Genomic DNA, 19,352 nt, shown 5'->3' on the forward strand with positions numbered 1-19,352 from the left:
TCTCCCTCTCTCTCCCCGTCTCCCTCTCTCTCCCCGTCTCCCTCTCTCTCCCCGTCTCCCTCTCTCTCCCCGTCTCCCTCTCTCTCCCCGTCTCCCTCTCTCTCCCCGTCTCCCTCTCTCTCCCCGTCTCCCTCTCTCTCCCCGTCTCCCTCTCTCTCCCCGTCTCCCTCTCTCTCCCCGTCTCCCTCTCTCTCCCCGTCTCCCTCTTTCTCCCCGTCTCCCTCTCTCTCCCCGTCTCCCTCTCTCTCCCCGTCTCCCTCTCTCTCCCCGTCTCCCTCTCTCTCCCCGTCTCCCTCTCTCCCCGTCTCCCTCACCCTCTATGTCTTATCTTAACTGCCGTATACTTACATTGAAGTAACCTACCCTTCTTTCTTCCAGATCTGACTCAAGTTTCACGCGGGAGACATCGGAAGACAGGTAGGGAACACCTCCCCTCCAGTATAATACCTTGAGGGACTGCGGATCAGGTAAGATCCCAGGCGGGATTGCTACTTTAGAAATTGTGAAGAGGGGGCGTCCTGAGACTGGTTAAGGGGTTCAGATTCATTCACATCTGGGTTTTTTTTTTTTTTTCGATTAGTGAGGTCATCCGACGCACGCGCACACGCGCACGTAACAAGGACTAATGGTAGTAAAGTATAAGTGTACTACAATAAATAAACTGTTATGTAGAAAAAAAATGTGTCCCGGTTTTTCATTTTCAAAATCTGGTCACCCTAATAATACCACATCTAGAAAGTGAATGGCAGCTTACAACTAAATGAATAAATGGGTGAGTGAGTGAGTAAGTCAACAGAAGCCTGTGCTAGAGGGGGATATGTGAATAAATTAATGAGTGCAGAGCATTTCATTTAGGTTTAATTTGAGTTTATTATTTCACAAGCCCCAACTCCTTATAAAGTGTCACTTTGAGCGACAAATGAGTAATAGGGACTTACAGCAGCGTCACTGGAGGAAGCTTTGACATTTACTGTGCTACATATGCTTCCTCAATTTTAAACTGTGAGTCAATAGCTTTCACAGAATATGCAGCCTTTGCTAATATGCCCTTGACAAAAAAGCTGAAAGCCAAATGACATTGTACATAGCACAGAAAAGGGAAGCAGCCCCCTCCCTTATTCTGCATCTATTTTATACATCTCACTTGAGACAACAGCCAGTTTCACCAACTTAAAATCCACAAATGTCTGACAAAGATGGAATCTGACTTACAAAAATTCCCATTTCTTTTATCCCGAACATAGCAGAGCACACGATGGGTTAATAGTGCCATCCTTATTTTTAGAATTACCTCTCTACATTTTAACTTTGACCTCTCTCCCAGTCCTTTAAGACTAACCCGTCCAGCATCATTTAGTGCCTTCTCATGCTTGCATGCAATAGTTACTCCCACACACTCATCAATAGCCAAAATGAGATCTGAAACAATTCTAAAAATGATTTTAAAAAAAACAAAACAAAAAAAAACACTGCACACACCACACTAAATGTCCGCCAACACCATAAGTTCCTTCCTGCCATAAAAGGAATCTACTGAAGAAGTAATGTCCAGCTTCTAGTGTGCAATGGAAGAAGTGCTAAGACTAATCCATGTTGCTCCTCTGCAAAGTTCTTGTGGAAATGCTTGTGTCTCTTTTGCCCAGGATACTGCGACCAGTCTGGTTGAATGGGCTTTAAATAGTTGTATGGGTTTTCCTTCAGGTGCCTCATATCACTCCCCTTATTCATTTTGCAATGGTGGACTTTGAAACTTTCTGCCCTCTTGCCTCCAGAAAATAAAGTAAAACTATTGTCTGGTTTCCCAAATCCTGGTGTCCTACCCAAGAAAATCGGATCACATACAATAAATGCCATCTGCTCTCAGCCTCATTCTCATTCTTCGGATTTGGACAAAAAGATAAAATGACCTCATGATTCAGATGAAAGTATGACTTTACTGTGCTCCTGAACTGTGGATGAGTCCTTAAAACCAAGTTATCCTAATGTATGCTCAAATATGGCTCTTTGTAACTTGTATTTCTCCTGCCCTTCTGGCTGATGTTATAGACACTACCACTACTGTTTTTTTAATTTATAATCATATAAGAAATCTCTTGTAATGGCTCAAACAGAGCATACATGTACATAACCTTACAGTTTCTGGCAATGTTCTTTCCTGGGAATTCCATTCTCCCTGCACATAATGTTTTCCCAGATACACTCTCCAACCTATTAAGCTGGCATCAGTGCAGTCCATGATCAAGACAACATCTGCATTCCTTTTTTAAAAACTGTCCGCACCATTTTAGGTTGTCCTGATCTTCTGAGACATACTCACTTGCAGATCCAGGGACCTCAGATCTTTGTCCCAAGGCATAGAGACTGCTTTTTGTAATCCCTTCACGTGGAACCACACCCAGGGAACATCAATCCTAATACCGTGTATACTATATGTATTTTTTAATAAATTCTACAGATTTTGTTTTTCCTTCACAACTTTACTAAATGAGCAATCTTTATCTGCTTTTCCAATGGAAGCCTTATTTAGTTTCCGATTGTACCAAATACCAGGCACAACATTGTATTTGCTGGTTTGGAGACAGTTTGCTCTTGGAAATTACTGAAGAACTTGGACAGCTCTGGATAAATCCTGATTCAACTTCTGCAATCCGACTGGTGCAAATATAGTATGGTCACAACAGGGAGCAGGCCTCCACTTCCTTGAATACTCTCTGCACCAACAGACCTGTCAACTCCATAGGAGGACTCCTGGTGACTCAAAGACTTCCGATTGCAGAGCCATAAATTAATGAAATGCTGTGGAGCTCCACACGCAGGTAGGACCAAAATACCTTGAATGAGGCTGGGTGCAGCCAGCCTTAAGGCGCTGGGAGATGTCAAAGTTGAAATTGTGAACCGGTCTTACAGGGACTATTGACCCCTTGTGTGCACTGCTGTGGGAGGGCGACAAAGAAACTGGTACTACACTTTAAGAAAAAGATGCTATATTTTTCCAAAATAAGCTCTTCATTTTTCCCTTTTCAATTGTTTTTCCAATAGTGCTGGATCTGCCAGCACCAAAAGGGTTACCCCCCCACCCCCCCTCTCAGCAGCAATCAGTGCTCAATTACAAGACTGTGCATGGAAAATGAAAGCATACAAATAATTATATTGTAATATATTTTACATCAGTATTTTTATAAACAAGAAAATCACATTCATAGTGATGTGATGAGCATGAAACCCGTAAGGTGAATTGTACGTGCCAAACAAAATGCACCATCTAACTTGAATGAAAGCTTTAAAGCAGTAATCACACTTTTTTGCAACCCCCCCCCCCCTTTTTTTTTTTTTATTTTTTTTTTTACTGGATGATAACCAGGCGGCCCCCCGGAGCTGGATTGTGCCATTTTAAGCTCCTGGGAGGACCCCCGTCCTTCTCAAGATACTGGCTTCACTGTCTGGTTTCGTGCTGGGATTTAAATGGGAAGCTCCCAGCGGATGGCGCTGCAGCTTTCTAATGGCTCACAGGACCTGCAAGGTTTGAGTGGCCATTTTGTTTCCCCTGGAGAGGCATGAACACCAATAAGTTTACCAGCAAATATCTCATGAACTGGAGGGGTGGGTTTCTTTACAGCATGGGAGCCAGGGGGCGCCCTGTAGCTGAACCCTGTTATTTTTAGTCCCAGAAATGTTTTTTCCATTTTGTAAAAATAAAAAATAAAAACACAAGCTGCTGATATTGCTGCCGTAAAAACATTAAGAAACGTCTTACTGTATAAACCATTAGTGGGGAATTGCATCAATTCTCAAAGTCAGTGAATGTTACAATCAAGTCGGACGGCTGAGCTGAAGTTTATTTCCTGCCCCACGTCACCAAAACCAACATGGCAGAGTTGAAAAAGGTCGGATCTCGGGCAAGACCTTCCCCATCACTTTCTGCTGATAATGCCACGTGTGATCCTCCTATGAAAAGCAGCAGCGCGACTACTGTACCTACTTTGCCTGCTAGGTAGCACTACTGAGAGACCCCTATTGGGGTCAGAGATTCAGCCATCAAACACTACAGGCTAAAGATCACTACTGAATAAATAATCAAGCGCAAATAACACCATTTAAAACCAAATAACATTTAAATAATATACTGTCCTTAGAGAGTGCAGCTCCCGACACAGGATTCAGACCAAATTCAACCAGCAATTGAAGAAGAAACAGGTGCGCAAATCACATCAGGACATGGAAAGGAAGTTAAATATGGATTTCCCTTCCTTTCTATGGATCTGGAGTACCTATCTGGAAACAAAAGTTGGTAACTTCTAATAGCCACAACGCCTTACTTTCACGTTGTACACGTGAGTGCAAATTTTATAGAGCTTTCAACATTGATTTCATTTGTTGGGGTTGACAATATTGCACTATTTTGTGTCTCTACTTCCTTTCCATGTCCTGATGTGATTTGCGCACCTGTTTCTTCTTCGATTAAAGATCACTACTGTAGCTTTGTTGGCATTGGTACCACAAGAACAATCACCAAGTGCTACGTATTGGCAACGGTCAAATAGCAGCACGAATTGATCGCCTGCCGTCTGTGCGTTAAATAGATCATTCTTAATGACTCTCTCTGATCCCTTTAAATGGGCAGTTCAACGCTGCGAGCAAAAGAATACAAAAATAAATACATTTAAAAACAACTTATCAGCTCGACTGGCTTCTTTAGAAAGATTCAATCAGCCTTTTTCAAATATATATATGTATAATATTAATTACACATCATAATTACAAAAAAAAACAATATTAGGTCCACAAACAGTATTATCAGAAAAGAGATAAATAGCATAGAACAAAGAGTTTGGCTATTACAGAAACAACTAAAAGAAATTATGATTATTATTATTATTATTATTATTAAAAAGCACAAGTCAACTTTATATAATGTAATCTACTCATCATATCACTGCCATTAATTCCCTTTGGTCTTAGTAGGGGAATGTCTTTCGAAAGTCCAGGGAGTAGAAATTATGATCAGCAATGTCACTTACTGCATCAATTAACTACACTATTTTTGTAACCGGTAATTACATACCACAGGTTTTTGTATTTTTTGTATTTTTTTTTTAACTGGCTATACTGGCAGTCATTTCAGTGGCTAAATTAGGGCTGGATAAGTGAGAAATACCACTGAAGGGAAGACAAAGAATGTGTAATATCGTACGGTATGGGAAACCACCTTAAAGCCATCACAGAATAGGAAAATATTGTTATTATCACCAGTGCCACCGCTAGCAGAGAAAGTATCATTAAGCAATGTCCTGTATTAAGGACTTTACCTGAGAATTGCTCAGAGTCTTTGGACTCTCCGTTGACGTCGCTGCTGTAGCCAGAAGCTTTAAATAGATCATTGTAATCTGGAAAACAAATGCACATTTATCAGCAAACCGAAAACTTAGATTGGGTCATTTCTTAACCATTTTTACAGACTTTCCCCGAAATTTTTTTTTAATGAAATAAGCAAGTAGAAGTTTTCTATAACGTTACCCTCATTGTTAGATATGTGCCTTAGCGCTCTCCTGCAATACATCATTTACACTCCGCTATCGAGGTACACAACAGCCATACATACAGTATTACTTATAGACTTTCACACAGTCTATAGACTATACAAATGAATGGCAGGAGGAGCGGAGGGGGCAGAGGGGCCCTTACCTCCGTATTCAGGGTGAGGTTTTACTGTGCCTTCTATCAAAACACCAGGAGCCGTGTAGATCAGAGGTGGTAAATGCCAGTCCTCAAGGGCCACAAACATGTCAGGTTTTCAGGATATCCCTGCTTCAGCACAGGTGGCTCAATTAGTGGCTGTCAGAATGACTGAGCCACCTGCGCTGAAGTAGGGATATCGTGGATACCTGGCCTCTTGGTGGCCCTTGAGGACTGGAGTTAGCCACCCCTAGTGTAAAAAGAGAGCAAACGGAGAGGACAAAGACTGTTTCCGTTCAGCATGTTATACTATAATGTCACTATGTTTTGCCCTAGGGGAACAGAGCGTACACCTGTTTACCTAAACTCAAACACTAGGTCTACACACGTTCAGCCTCGGTATATAATGTGAAATCCTTTATTGTGTTTTTTTTTTTTTTTAAACCCATCTGAAGTTTTATTCGTGTATTGAGCCGGGAGCGGATGAGAAACAGGATATTCCGTGGTCCTGTGAATATGAGTACAGTGCAAAATGTAAACAGCTGGATCAGCAAGAAAAGATGCATAAAAAAAAAATAAAACCTCATAGGCCCACAGCAAAAGGGTTAACTACAGCAAGATGGACAAATATTCACAATCAATAACGCATAAAAAACACTGCACATTGATGACTTGCACATCATCAAAAAGTACAGCAGCTTTGTGGTAGGAATCCCCCACGGTCATCTCTCATTGTGACCTCAGGTAAATCACGTCGGGACAGCTTTACTAAACGGTGCTATGCATCTCATGCCTCCAGTGAATTTCCAGGTAATAGAAAAGGTGCACCAATCGAACAGTCTGTGGACCACCATTTTACTTAACGAGAATAGTAATAATCGAAGCAATTAATCTATTTAATGGGTTTTCCTGGGCCACAAAAAGATTCTTTATTTCACCGTCTCCATGCAAGATCACAGCCCTGTATGCTTTCCCTTAAGAAAAATCTCTAACAACTTCACTGTAACAAAGTCTGCATCTTAATAGCCAATGAGGAAGTGAAGAAGTCATGAATCTATCTGTTTCTGTGTCAACTTTAATGTCCAAGTGCCCATACCCAGAGCAAACGTTACTGATTAAATCTGCAACAGCCGCCAACCATTCTGCTTTATTCAGATACTTTCTTACATCCTACAACAGCCGCTTCCTGCACAGGTCTGGAACACACGGATCAGGCCGTGATCATAGTGGCGGCGAGCGACGCCAGAATAAACGAATGTAGAGCAATGAAAGCGCAGAGTGCGAGCGATCAAGCGTGCATTTTTGAAAATACAGTTGAATTTGTTCTTGCAGCGCGACGGACAAATCATGGCCAAGTCACGTGAGTGGTTCAGCCAATGAGGGCGAACCGCTCACATGACAATTAATGGCCACGCCTCCCTCGCCCCCAGCCTAGTTCATTTTTCGCGCGTGACTTCACGGGCTCAGTCGCACGAGCGGCCACTATAACCGCGGCCTTCGTATTAACGGTTTTCATAGGATACATGGATCCTCCTGTAGTGTTTCACCTGCTTACGCGTATTAACAGTGCGCTACCTAGCCAGCCCATCGCGGAGTAACTTGGGACTTTACTCATGCTTTTAAAGTGTAAAGTAGGTTGAATGGTTATGGGGCACTTTACCTCTTCTGGGACTAGGGCGACTCCAGTTCCCAAGGGCTACCAACAGGTCAGGTTTTCAGAAAATCCCTGCTTCAGCACAGGTGGCTCAATTAGTTGCTCAGTCAAAGACAGCCACCTATGCTGAAGCAGGGATATCCTTATAACCTGACCTGTTGGGAGGTCTGGAGTTGAGCATCCCTGCACTACTGCATATAAGAACACATCATATTTTTATGGATTCTAACCAACACAACATTATTCACCTGTACTGAAGCAGAGATAACCTGAAAACATGACTCTTAAGGACTGGAGTTGCACCCCCCCCTGGACTAGAGGCTCTCTTACTAGTAACTCACCTTTGCGTCATCCTCTCCATGATTCAAGAGCTTGAGGCACCCACTTATATCCCATAAGAGGTGATCACTTCCAAGCCTATTAACCTATACAAATGGTGATGGGGTTTAACCCATTTAGGATGTGCAACTTGTCTGGTTCATGCAGGTGACATTATTTTCTGTCTGGAAGTATAAATATACTGTACATGTTAGCAAACATGCCTGTTTTAGAACTAGCCAAAACAGTCTATACTAGCAAAGAAGTTCAGTTATTGCTACAAGAACATCTTAAAGTTGAAGGCGAAGTGGTTTAAAGAAGGAAAACACGTAGCACTGCACGTTTTTCTTATTACCGGATTGAAGCAGGCGGTCTCAGGAGCTGAACTGTGTTAATTTCAGCTTCGGCGACCCCCTGCTTCCAGAGATACTTACCGCCGGAGGGGGTGGCGATATCTCTGGAGTTTAAATGTCCAGGTCACGCAATAGGCCAATAGGAAGGCGCAAGCGATTACATCATGGCTTCCTATTAGCCCGCGTGACATTGACGCCGCGACCTAAGGCAACTCATTTCCCAATCCACACGGACAAACCTGAAATCTCACAACCATTCCTTGCTAGACTGGATTCTCTCCTCAAACCCCAGCAGAATCCAATCCTCTGGCATCCTTCCTGACATATTCAGTGTCCATGCAATAGTGTACTGTGTAAGGAAAATTAAACCACCACAATCAAGCCCTAAAGTTCTCCTCACTAGAACATTTAGAAACTTTAACCCATAACAGTTTCTGGCTGACCTTACCAACTGCCCTTGGTACAGAATCAACTTAATTCCCGACCCCGATTCTGTGGCCGAAAATGTCCAATCCAAGTTCTTAAAACTCTGTGATACCCATGCTCCAAAACACAGAATAAGTGTACGGGGGGGCATCTTCAATGGGTTACCCCTGACATTATAGCACTCTACCAGTTCAGGGATGCCTTGTGAAACTGGCACTACCAAGGATCTTAATCACTACAGATGCCTGCGGAACATGTGCACAAGGCAAACAAGACATGCAAAAGTACATTATTACTCTGACAATCTTCACCAGAATATATCAAACCCAGCTAACTTCTGGAAGGTTTTCAACAACATATTCCAGGCTTCTAGCCATCAATAACCAAGTAATATCACTAAGGAAGATATTACTCTGCCAAATCCCACTGACATTGCAAATGCATTCAATGATTACTTTGTGGGGTATGCTATTAACTTATTAGCGAAACTCAACACAAACCACAAACATGAACCTCATTCTGAGAGTACCCCTATAGCCCCACTCTATCCCAACACTGCTCACAATTTTCAATTTTTCCCAGTGTCTGAAGAGATTACACAAGCACTCCTCAAATTATAACTAAGCAGCCAATGTGGACCTGACTTACTGCAACCTAGGTTCCTAAGACTTGGTGCATCAGCCATTGCCAAACTAATTGCTTCCATAGTCAACTCTATTCTGTATGCAGGCCATATCCCTAAGACCTGGAAAACTGCCAGAGTTGTCCCAATTGTCAAAAGTGGGGACAAAAACAATGTCTCAAACTACAGGCCAGCCTCTCTTCTCCCAATACTATCCAAGGTCATGGAAAAATGTGTTCACTCCCAATTAAGCGATTACTATACCAAGACAAATTTCCCCAGCCAATTACAATCTGGCTTTCACCCCAAACACTCCACGGTAACTACCCTGCTAAAAGTTTGCAATGAAATCCTGTGTGGAATGGAACTGGGACACCTTACTGGTGCAGTATTCCTAGTTTTGCAAAGGCTTTTGATACTGTTGATCATGTTATCTTGCTAAATAAACTTCAGTGCTCTGGAATAGGAAAGCATGCTTTAAACTGGTTTCATTCCTACCCATCAGGTAGATCCCAACATGTGTCCATCACAGTCTCTAACTCCAACCCCCTGGATATCACCTGTGGTGTCCCGCAAGGCCCTGTTCTGGGGCCCCTAGTCTTCTCAGTGTTCATCAATGATCTTCCCACAGCTTGTAAGGGAGCTTCAATACACATGTATGCAGATGACACAATCTTATATGCACACAGCCATAGCCTCTCCGACCTTGAACACATACTTCAATCTGACCTTTTGAGACTTGAAAAACAGTTTGTTTTGGGAAATCCAATTTTCAACACTGACAAGACTGTAACAATGGTATTTGAGACCAAGACTAAATTTGTAAAGCTTCCAATGACTGATCTGCAGATCAGAACCAATGCCAATATTACCCTAACTCCCGTTACTACTTTTAGATACTTGGGCATATGGTTTGACTCCCATTTAACATTTGGGATGCACATTGATACCCTGACATCCAAAACCTATGCCAAACTGGGTGTACTTTACAGGAACAAATCCTTCCCAAGTCTGCTGGTCAGAAAGCGTATTGCACAGCAGATGCTAATGCCAATTATCGACTATGGGGACATAGTATACGGCTCGGCACCCCAAACCCACCTTAGCAAACTTGATACCCTGTACAATAATATGCCGTTTTGTTCTCCAATGCAACTACAACACACATCACTGCGAAATGCTCAAAGAACTAGATTGGTCATCACTAGAGTCTAGGCGCAAAGTTCCCCTTTCCTGTCTTGCCTTTAAATTCTTTATGGGCAAGCTACCCAGCTACCTGAACAAGCTCCTCACCCCTACCACATGCAGCACTTATCATCTGAGATCTGACTCCAAAAGACTGTTCATGGTCCCACAAAGTATCCGGCCGCTCCTCCTCTTACCGTGCACCCTAAAACGGGAACAATCTACCGGAGACTCTCACAGCCGCTACCAGTCTAAGTTCTTTCAAAACTAAAGCTGTCTCACATGTTAATCTGGTCTATATCTGTTACATAGCCTATAATATATATTATCTCTAACTATGCATGCAATGTCTTGTATACAATGTATACCCTGTTCACTTATGTATTTGTAACCATGTATTATTTGTCATCATAACTCTGTGCCCAGGATATACTTGAAAACGAGAGGTAACTCTCAATGTATTACTGTATTGTAACTCTCAATGTATTACTTCCTGGTAAAATATTTTATAAATAAATTTCATTATGCACACAAGCTCCCTGGCTGCAGAGATACCGGTACCCCTTACGGAGGTACGTATCTCGGGAAGCAGGGGGTTCCCGGAGTGGAAATGAACACACAGTTCAGCTCCAGAAACCCCGCGATTCAATCCTGTACTACATGCTCTGCTGCTTTAAGCTCAAAGTTACCCGAACTACACAAACTGCATCCTACCTCTCATCAAGCTGAATACAAACAGGAATGGCTCTGTGCCTTTCCTGTACAATCAGAAAAGTCAACTTTAGGGTGATAATCCTCTTTGCTCCATGAAGAAAATAAAAGGTAAGGATAAGAAATGATCACTGCATACATTGATAGGGTATCTTACTACTTCAGTTCCATTTGGGGAGGGGGGGGGGTGCTTGTACTCGCTGAGAGAGGTACACATGCTATACTCCAATGCTAGTTAAAGGGGGCGTTTCAGATGTGCATGGTCAAGTAAAGCGGCTTTGCAAACATGTCCCAAAAACGGATTCGTTGTGTGAATGACGAACATGTATTTTACATTCCTTGGTGTGGATACAGCTCACAAATATCTTTACGAAGACATGGGAGTATTTATTGGGTGTTGCAACATTACGAGGAACTCATCAGACCTTGCTGCTCAAGCCTTCCTCGCTACGTTTTATGACAGGATGTTTCAAAATCAATGTGTAACCCAGGGGTGGCCAAATCCAGTCCGCAAGGGCCACCAACAGGTGCTGAAGCAGGGATATCCTAAAAACCTGGCCTGTTGGTGGCCCTTGAGGACTAGAGTTGGCTGCCCTTGGACTCTAACCCATGCAAATCTTCCACTGATCAGAACGTTAGTCACAGTACTTTTATGTACCAGAAATATATAGTGCAGTACATGCACCAAAGCCATTAATTGCTGGCATCTACCCCAAATCCACAGGAACTAAGAGAAACCTATGAAAAACTCTTCCATGCACCAATTACACATACTGTACTAGCTTTGTTTGCAGCTAACAGATCGTCCTCATTATCCACCTGCATGCTGAGCCAACACTTGTGAATTTATCTCAGGTCAGAGCAGATGTTTGAAGGTAAATAGCTTGCAAAATTCCCCATTCCCTACCAGTTATATCTCTTATACATTATGTATGTTCCTGCTTTCAAGAACAGGACTGCATATAACCCAAATAACCAGGAAAATGGCGCAGTGATCTAACACTTTCCAAACATTTTACGAAATGAATGAGCAAAAACCACAGACAAAAAGGTTAATTACAGCAAAATTAAACTGTTGCAGTTTTTTTTTTCATAAATAAACTACTGCATACATTTACCGACCAAGTTGCTGCTGCCCTTTAGTCACAAGGAGCTGACACCGGGAATTGAACCAGGTTTCCCTCAGCGTCAGAGTCTTTACTCACTGAGCCACTCCTTCTCCCTAATGTCCGATTCCGCATATTTACAGCCTTCCCGTTTAACCCTTCTAACTCAAGATCAATTACGAAGACATTTTCCAATTCAATTCCAGACAAAAAAAAGGGGGAGTTCTCTGTCAACTTAGAAAATATAAATAGTATGCCTCCTTAAAATACTTGTATATTTGTGTACAAATGTCAAACAAGCGTAGGAGACCTCCGGGTGCTGTGTCCCTATCCACTTTCTGATTGAGGGGCAAGAAAGCTTCAGACTGCTAGAGTTCAAGTTGGATCTAGCGCACGGGTTACAACACACACGTTTGCACTTAGATGACATGACAAAGGGAGGTTGGTTTATCGCCATTGTGTTGCATGAGGGTAGGTCCAAAGCTAACTGATCTAGGGTTTTAACAGAAAGTAAGGGGAAAATGTATGGACGCTGAACTCCAAATTATCCTCATTTGCTTCTAACGTGTTGTCTTTACCAGCTAAGAAATACTTGATATAAATTATTCAGCATGTAAACACTGCATAAACTAGTTATTCGCCAAGCCTGTCAGGTTTCAGTCACTCATAGTAAAGCACTCGCTCATCCAGAGTGACTACCTCACTCATACCCAGCATTAACCGTCAGACAAGGTGATGGAGTCCCACTTGTTGCAAATCACTTCACTTCATCCAGACATAAAAAGGTGCTGGGTAAAACAACCTCTGAGAAGTTGCCAATATTGTTAAGTAGAAACGTCACCTACAGGGGTGCTGAACTCCAGTCCTCAAGCCCCCTCCCCCCGACAGGTCAGGTTTTCAGGATATTCCTGCTTCAGCACAGGTGGCTCAACCAGAGGCTCAGTCTTTGACTAAGCCACTACTGCTGAAGCTGGGATGTCCTGAAAACCTGACCTGTTGGGGCAGCTTGAGGACTGGAGTTGTGCACCCCTGACCTAAGAGACAGCTCACACCTAACACTTTGCCCTGTGGTCTTTTTTTACAAGCAACAATAATAAATTACAAATGATGCACCAAGTAAGTTTTTTTTTCCAGGGAGCATTCCAAATTAAATGTCCCCCTTTTGTCAGCATGGTTGGGAAGCATTCACTTCAGCTCTGGGGACCCAATGGTTCTCGGGATACTTTGCATGGGGAAGGTGCTGCTGTTCTTTCATGCAGTTTCACTTCACTGTGTTGTCCGGGGCCTACAGGAGGCAGCAATGGTTGACGTTGCAGCTTACCGAGCACCCACAAATCAAGAAAACCTGGAGCAAAGTCTCTGTAATGGGGTTCCCCATGGCCCCCCTCGTTACCTCCACTGTGGGGGTGAACGCAGGGAGCGCTCCGGTGGCCCGCAAGCACAGGGCGTCGCCATGTTTGCCCCTTGCGCATGCACAGTGCAAATGCTCGGCGGGAGGCCCTCAGTAGATCGTGCATGCGCAGTACAAGCGCGCGAGAGGCTGGCCAATCAGAAAAGGCTCTGGGCAGGGACTACAAGTCCCATGAGCCTTATGGACACACCATCTGACGCCAGGGAGCCAATAGGGTGTGAGGATACCCCAGGGAAGTGAGGAGAAGGCTGACAGGGGAGCACGTTGAGTCAGTCGGCGACAGGAGAGCCATGGGGTAGGTGGTGAGTGTGCAGGGGTCAGTGACCCTCTGCACTAGACCAGAATCCCCCTAGACCCCAGTTAGGGCCCTGAGACACCCTTCAGTTTGTGGCTGCTGTAGGAACAGGCCCTAGGATAGGGAACCTGCCCCATTAGAGCTGTCTGGATAATTTAGGGACACAGCGGATGCTGCACTCCCTGAGGACCAGGCCTCACCAGAGAAAGAGACATCATCCGGGTGGGATCGCCCCGGAAGGACGTCACAGAAGGGATCCCGGATCGGTGGATCCTTTTTGAAGTTGTCTGCGGGCCCGGGTGCAGGAGCGCCCGGCAGGTACCTTAATAAAGTGCACCAACACCTTATACTTTACGGAGCTGATCACGTCTAGGGTGGGAGAGTCATACTTGGGGACACTTGGTGGGTTACGTGACTAAGGGACTCATATGCAGTGCGGACACGGTGTGGGGACACGGTGGAGGGTTGCGCCCTGCATGGCGTTTTGGCTAGTTGTACTCTTAGTGAGAAAAGGTATGTTATGTCATTATACCTATTACAGTGATAAGATCCTATGTTTAAGTAAAGAGTATTATTATTTTATTATACCAAATTCGTATTATTGGGTCGTGTCCTGTGAGGGGCTCCTCCCGCTCTGACGGGATCCTTCTTGGGTGGAGGCGTTGCACCAGGAGTATTGTAAGTAAGACCCCAGGCTCCCAATGCGGAGGCTTAGGCTCCTGCCAGCCACACAGGTGTAAGACTGCATTAGTAGCTTCTGTGTTCAGGGGGAAACAGTGGTACAGTACGTTGACACAAAGTTACGCAGTCACAATAACACACCTTCCGCCTCTCTTTCCACGCCATCTTCCAGTTTACAACACTTGATCCCTTATTATGCTCGGGATAGTGGCGTGAAATGCTGAGCAGGAGAGCAAGCACAAGCTTATCAAGGTAACCTCTGATTACAGGACAGTGTGGAGAGTTTCTTTCACAACTTTGAAAATCTCCCATCATTTGAAATCCTCAGTCAGCATCTATGGCCCCTAATAAATAGGCTGTGAAGAGGTCTTTCCCATCATCAATATGATCATCGTTTATTTGTAAAGCGTCAACATACTCCGCAGCCCGGTACAGAGATTTCATAATTGCATAAACCGTTACATACAAATAAGGACAAACATGCAGAGAGAGAGAGGTAATGAGGGCTCTGCTCGTGAGAGCTTCTCAGCTTACAACGCTCATGCTTGTGAAGATCTCTCTCTTTCATTCACATGAAGGGGAAATCAAAGTATAATGAATAGTGGGGCTATTGTAATGGTGGTTCAGGCTGACCCTGGATGAACCATTACTAAGTCAGTCTGCTTCCTTACTTGTATTTTACCCAACTCCACAGGGACTGATGCAAATAAATCAATGTATACGACTCCTGCACATAACGTTAAAACACACAAAGTAAATGTTTCTACAAGGCAGGACATGCTGCATTTTTTATAAGACAATAAATACATGCTCACATTATTCACTTCCACATTGCGACTTCTTTTATATTCTAAATGTAACCTCCTGGATGAGAGTGTTGCTGAAATCTGAACAATAATTTATCAATTGTAATAAATTCAATCTGAAAATATGACATGTGTTTTGCTCACTGACGCATTGTGAATAAAATGGAGTTAAAATAGGAATTGATCTTTTGATATTGATTTATTGAAACAGGCCACACATTACATAAGTCAAAGAGAGGAGGAGGGGTGTTATTTTTTTCTAACTGTAATTTTATTAGGTGTTCTGGTACATACATAATAACACAATCCATTTGCTTTTGTAGCTTCACCATTTCCTTGTTTCCAATACACTGAACATGACTCACGTGACAGACTTAACAGACAGACAGCCGAGACATCAGGGTGACAGGGTAAGGGGCGGGGGGGGAGAGGGGGTCCAGGACGCGTTCTTATTAACTGCTGGGCAGGTGCGGCTCTTTTCGTCCACTTTTCTACCGGTAGATTGCTTATACTAGGTTGCCGGGTCTACGGCTCAGCCACTAGGGGTGGCCCTTCCTCGGTGAGCTCTCATAAAACCTCCAGGTCTCCTGGTCGCTATGTGGTCAAGGATCCGTTTGGTCAAAGGAGAACGCATTTGTAATTATCATTGCAAAATGGTGGTAACATCGATCCCCGGGTTGTCTGTCTGGGCCAACCAAGGCGACCAGACTTTTAGAAAATTTGAGCCGGAGTCATTGATCAGACTCGTCAATTGTTCCATCCGGCACACAAACCAAATTCTGTTCCTGATTTTGGGTAAAATTGGTACCTCCGGTTGCTTCCACAATGCTGCGATCTCACACCTGGTGGCCGTTGAAAATGTGATACCAATTTATGAGTGGCATTCGATAGCCCCCGGATCCGCCTGCCCACAAGGAACAGCCATGGGTCCAGGGGGATCTCCACTCCAATCAATCTTTGTAGCCAGTCTCTGATTTCCGCCCAAATCGGAGCCACCTTCGTGCAAGACCACAGCATGTGGCGTAAGTCAGCTCGTTCTCCGCATTGCTTCGGGCAAAGCGGGGAGTAACCTCTGACAAATTTGGCTAATTTTGTTGGGGTGTAATACCACCGCATTAGGACTTTGTATGCATTCTCCTTTAACGTGGTACAGATAGAGCTTTTGGCTGCTGCCTGCTGGATCCTGTCCCAGTCCTCGTATGTCTCCCCTAAGTCAGCTTCCCATTGTCTCATATAACTAAGTCGGGGTTCGTCTTTTGTCTCTGGACAGATCACTTCCCTGTACATTCTAGAGGTTAGTCCCCTTGTGTCTGTACCTTTGGAGCACAGCTGCTCAAAGTTTGTTCTCCTGGGCCGAATTGGGGCTTTGTTGTAAAATGCCCTGATCTGGAGGTATTTAAAGAATTCTGTGTTAGGTATGTTTTTCTCTTCTTTAATATGGTCAAAAGTTTTGATGTGTTGTCTACCTTCCAGATCATTTAGTCTACTATACGCTGATTGAACCCATTTTGTGAAATGTGAACGATCCAGCCCTGGAGCAAAGTCCGGATTACCCCAAATGGGCGTCATCAAGGAGTTTAGCGTTGTGAGAGAACATCTAAATTTGGTAGCCTCCCAAACCTTCAAGGAGTTCGATATAGCCTGTAGCGGAGTCTGAATTCTAGACCAGCTTTTTTTAGGTAACCATATTAGGTTCTGCAGCTCAATGGGCGCACAACAATCTTTTTCCAGCGCCACCCATCTCCGGAGATCCGGGTCTGAGTGCCACTGTAGGAGGGGTGTTATTTTATACTGCAGACACCTTACAATTTGCACTGTTAAATTGCCCCCCCCCCCCAAGCCCACCCTCTTTTGAAATCCTAGTTGGCAAAATCTGCCTCCCCTTTTCTAAGCCCGTCTTGGTTGCTGGCATCTACGGCCCCCCTAAAGCCCGACTGATATCACCCAGTTTCTTGGCTCCGTTTCCTCTCTGAATGAGAAGCGTGAGCTGCTAGTTCTTGGGGGATTTCAACTTCAATAGGCTTGACCCTAAAAACCACTAAATCCAGATACAACTAAAGTCACTTAACGCAACTCATTTCCCAACCCACACGAACAAACCTGAAATCTCACAACCATTCCTTGCTAGACTGGATTCTCGCCTCAAATCCCAGCAGAATCCAATCCTCTGGCATCCTTGCTGACATTTTCAGTGACCATGCAATAGTGTACTGTGTAAGAAAAATCAAACCCAATCAAGCCCTCAAGTTCTCCTCACTAGAACATTTAGAAACTATAACCCACAACTGTTTCTGACTGACCTTACCAACTGCCCTTGGTACAGAATAGACTTAATTCCCGACCCCGCACTCGACTATTTCCAATCCGAGTTCTTAAAACTCTGTGATACCCATGCTCTACTACGCAGAATTAGGGTACGGGGGGCCCACCTTCCATGGGTTACAACTGACCTTATAGCACTCTACCAGTTCAGGGATGCCTTGTGGAACTGGCACTACCAAGGATGTCAATCACTACAGATGCCTGCGGAACATGTGCACGGGCAAACAAGACATGCAAAGGCACAATATTACTCTGACAATCTCCTCCAGAATACATCAAACCCAGCTAACTTCTGGAAGGTTATCAACAGTATATTCCAGCCATCTACAACCAAGTAATATCACCAAGGAGGATATTACTCTGACAAATCCCACTGACATTGCAAATGCATTCAATTATTACTTTGTGGGGTGTGCTACAAACTTATTAGCAAAACGCAACAAACATGAACCTCATTCTGAAAGTACCCCATAGCCCCACCCTCTCCAAAATACTGCTCGCAATTTTCAATTTGTCCCAGTATCCGAAGAGAAGATTACACAAGCGCTCCTCAAATTATAACTAAGGAGTGCTTGTGGATCTGACTTACTGCAATCTAAGTTCCCAAGACTTGGTGCCCCAGCCATTGCCAAACCAATTGCTTCCATAGTCTGGCGGGACATATCCCTAAGACTTGGAAAACTGCGAGAGTTGTCCCAATCTTCAAAAGTGTGGACAAAAACCTGTCTCAAACTACAGGCCAATCTTTCTTCTCCCAATACTATCCAAAGTTATGGAAAAATGGGTTCACTCCCAATTAAGCAATTACTATACCAAGACAAAATTTCCCTAGCCAATTCCAATCTGGCTTTCGCCCCAAACACTCCACGGTAACTACCCTGCTAAAAGTTTGCAATGAAATCCAGTGTGGAATTGAACGGAGACATCTCACCGGTGCAATATTCCTAGATTTTGCAAAGGCTTTTGATGTGGTTGATCATGATATCATGCTAAAGAAACTCCAGTGCTCTGGAATCGGGAAGCATGCTTTAAACTGGTTTCATTCCTACCTATCAGGTAGATCCCAACATGTGTCCATCTGAGGCTCTAACTCCAACCCCTTGGATATCCCTTGTGGTGTCCAGCAAGACTCTGTTATGGGGTCCCTTCTCTGCTACATGTTCATCAATGATCTTCCTACAGCTTGTAAGGGAGCTTCAATACACATGTATGCAGATGACACAATCTTTATGCAAGCAGCCATAGTCTCTCCGACCTTGAACACATACTTCAATCTGACTTTTTGAGACTTGAAAACTGGATTTCCCAAAACAAATTGTTTTTAAACACTGACAAGATGGTAACAATGGTATTTGGGACCAAGGCTAAATTTTTAAAGCTTCCAACGACTAAGCTCCAGATCAGAACCAATGCTAAAACCACCCTAACTCCTGTTACTAGTGTTAAATACTTGGGCATATGTTTTGACTCCCATTTAAAATTCGGGATGCACATTGATACCCTGACATCCAAACCCTATGCCAAACTAGGTGTACTTTACAGGAACAAATCCTCCCCAAGTCTGCTGGTCAGAAAGCGTATTGCACAGTAGATGTTAATGCCAATTAGCGACTATGGGGACATAGTATACGGCTCGGCACCCCAAACCCACCTCAGCAAACTTGACACCCTCTACAATTCAATATGCCGTTTTGTTCTCCAATGCAACTACAACACACATCACTGCGAAATGCTCAAAGAACTAGATTGGTCATCACTATAGTGTAGGTGAAAAGTTCATCTTTCCTGT

General features: G+C 43.8%; 1 protein-coding gene across 4 annotated transcripts in view; it reads right to left on the minus strand.

Moving 5' to 3' along the window:
* BEND7 (BEN domain containing 7) overlaps window positions 1-19,352 on the minus strand; it is a 100,077-nt gene that overhangs the window by 77,758 nt on the left and 2,967 nt on the right. For all 4 annotated transcript variants that reach the window (XM_075599513.1, XM_075599512.1, XM_075599515.1 and 1 more), the window contains exon 3: window positions 5,307-5,384. In XM_075599513.1, coding sequence (XP_075455628.1) covers window positions 5,307-5,384 — 78 coding nt within the window. The remainder of the gene's footprint in view (window positions 1-5,306; window positions 5,385-19,352) is intronic.

The sequence above is a fragment of the Ascaphus truei genome, chromosome 5, assembly GCF_040206685.1.
Source record: "Ascaphus truei isolate aAscTru1 chromosome 5, aAscTru1.hap1, whole genome shotgun sequence".
NCBI lineage: Eukaryota > Metazoa > Chordata > Amphibia > Anura > Ascaphidae > Ascaphus > Ascaphus truei.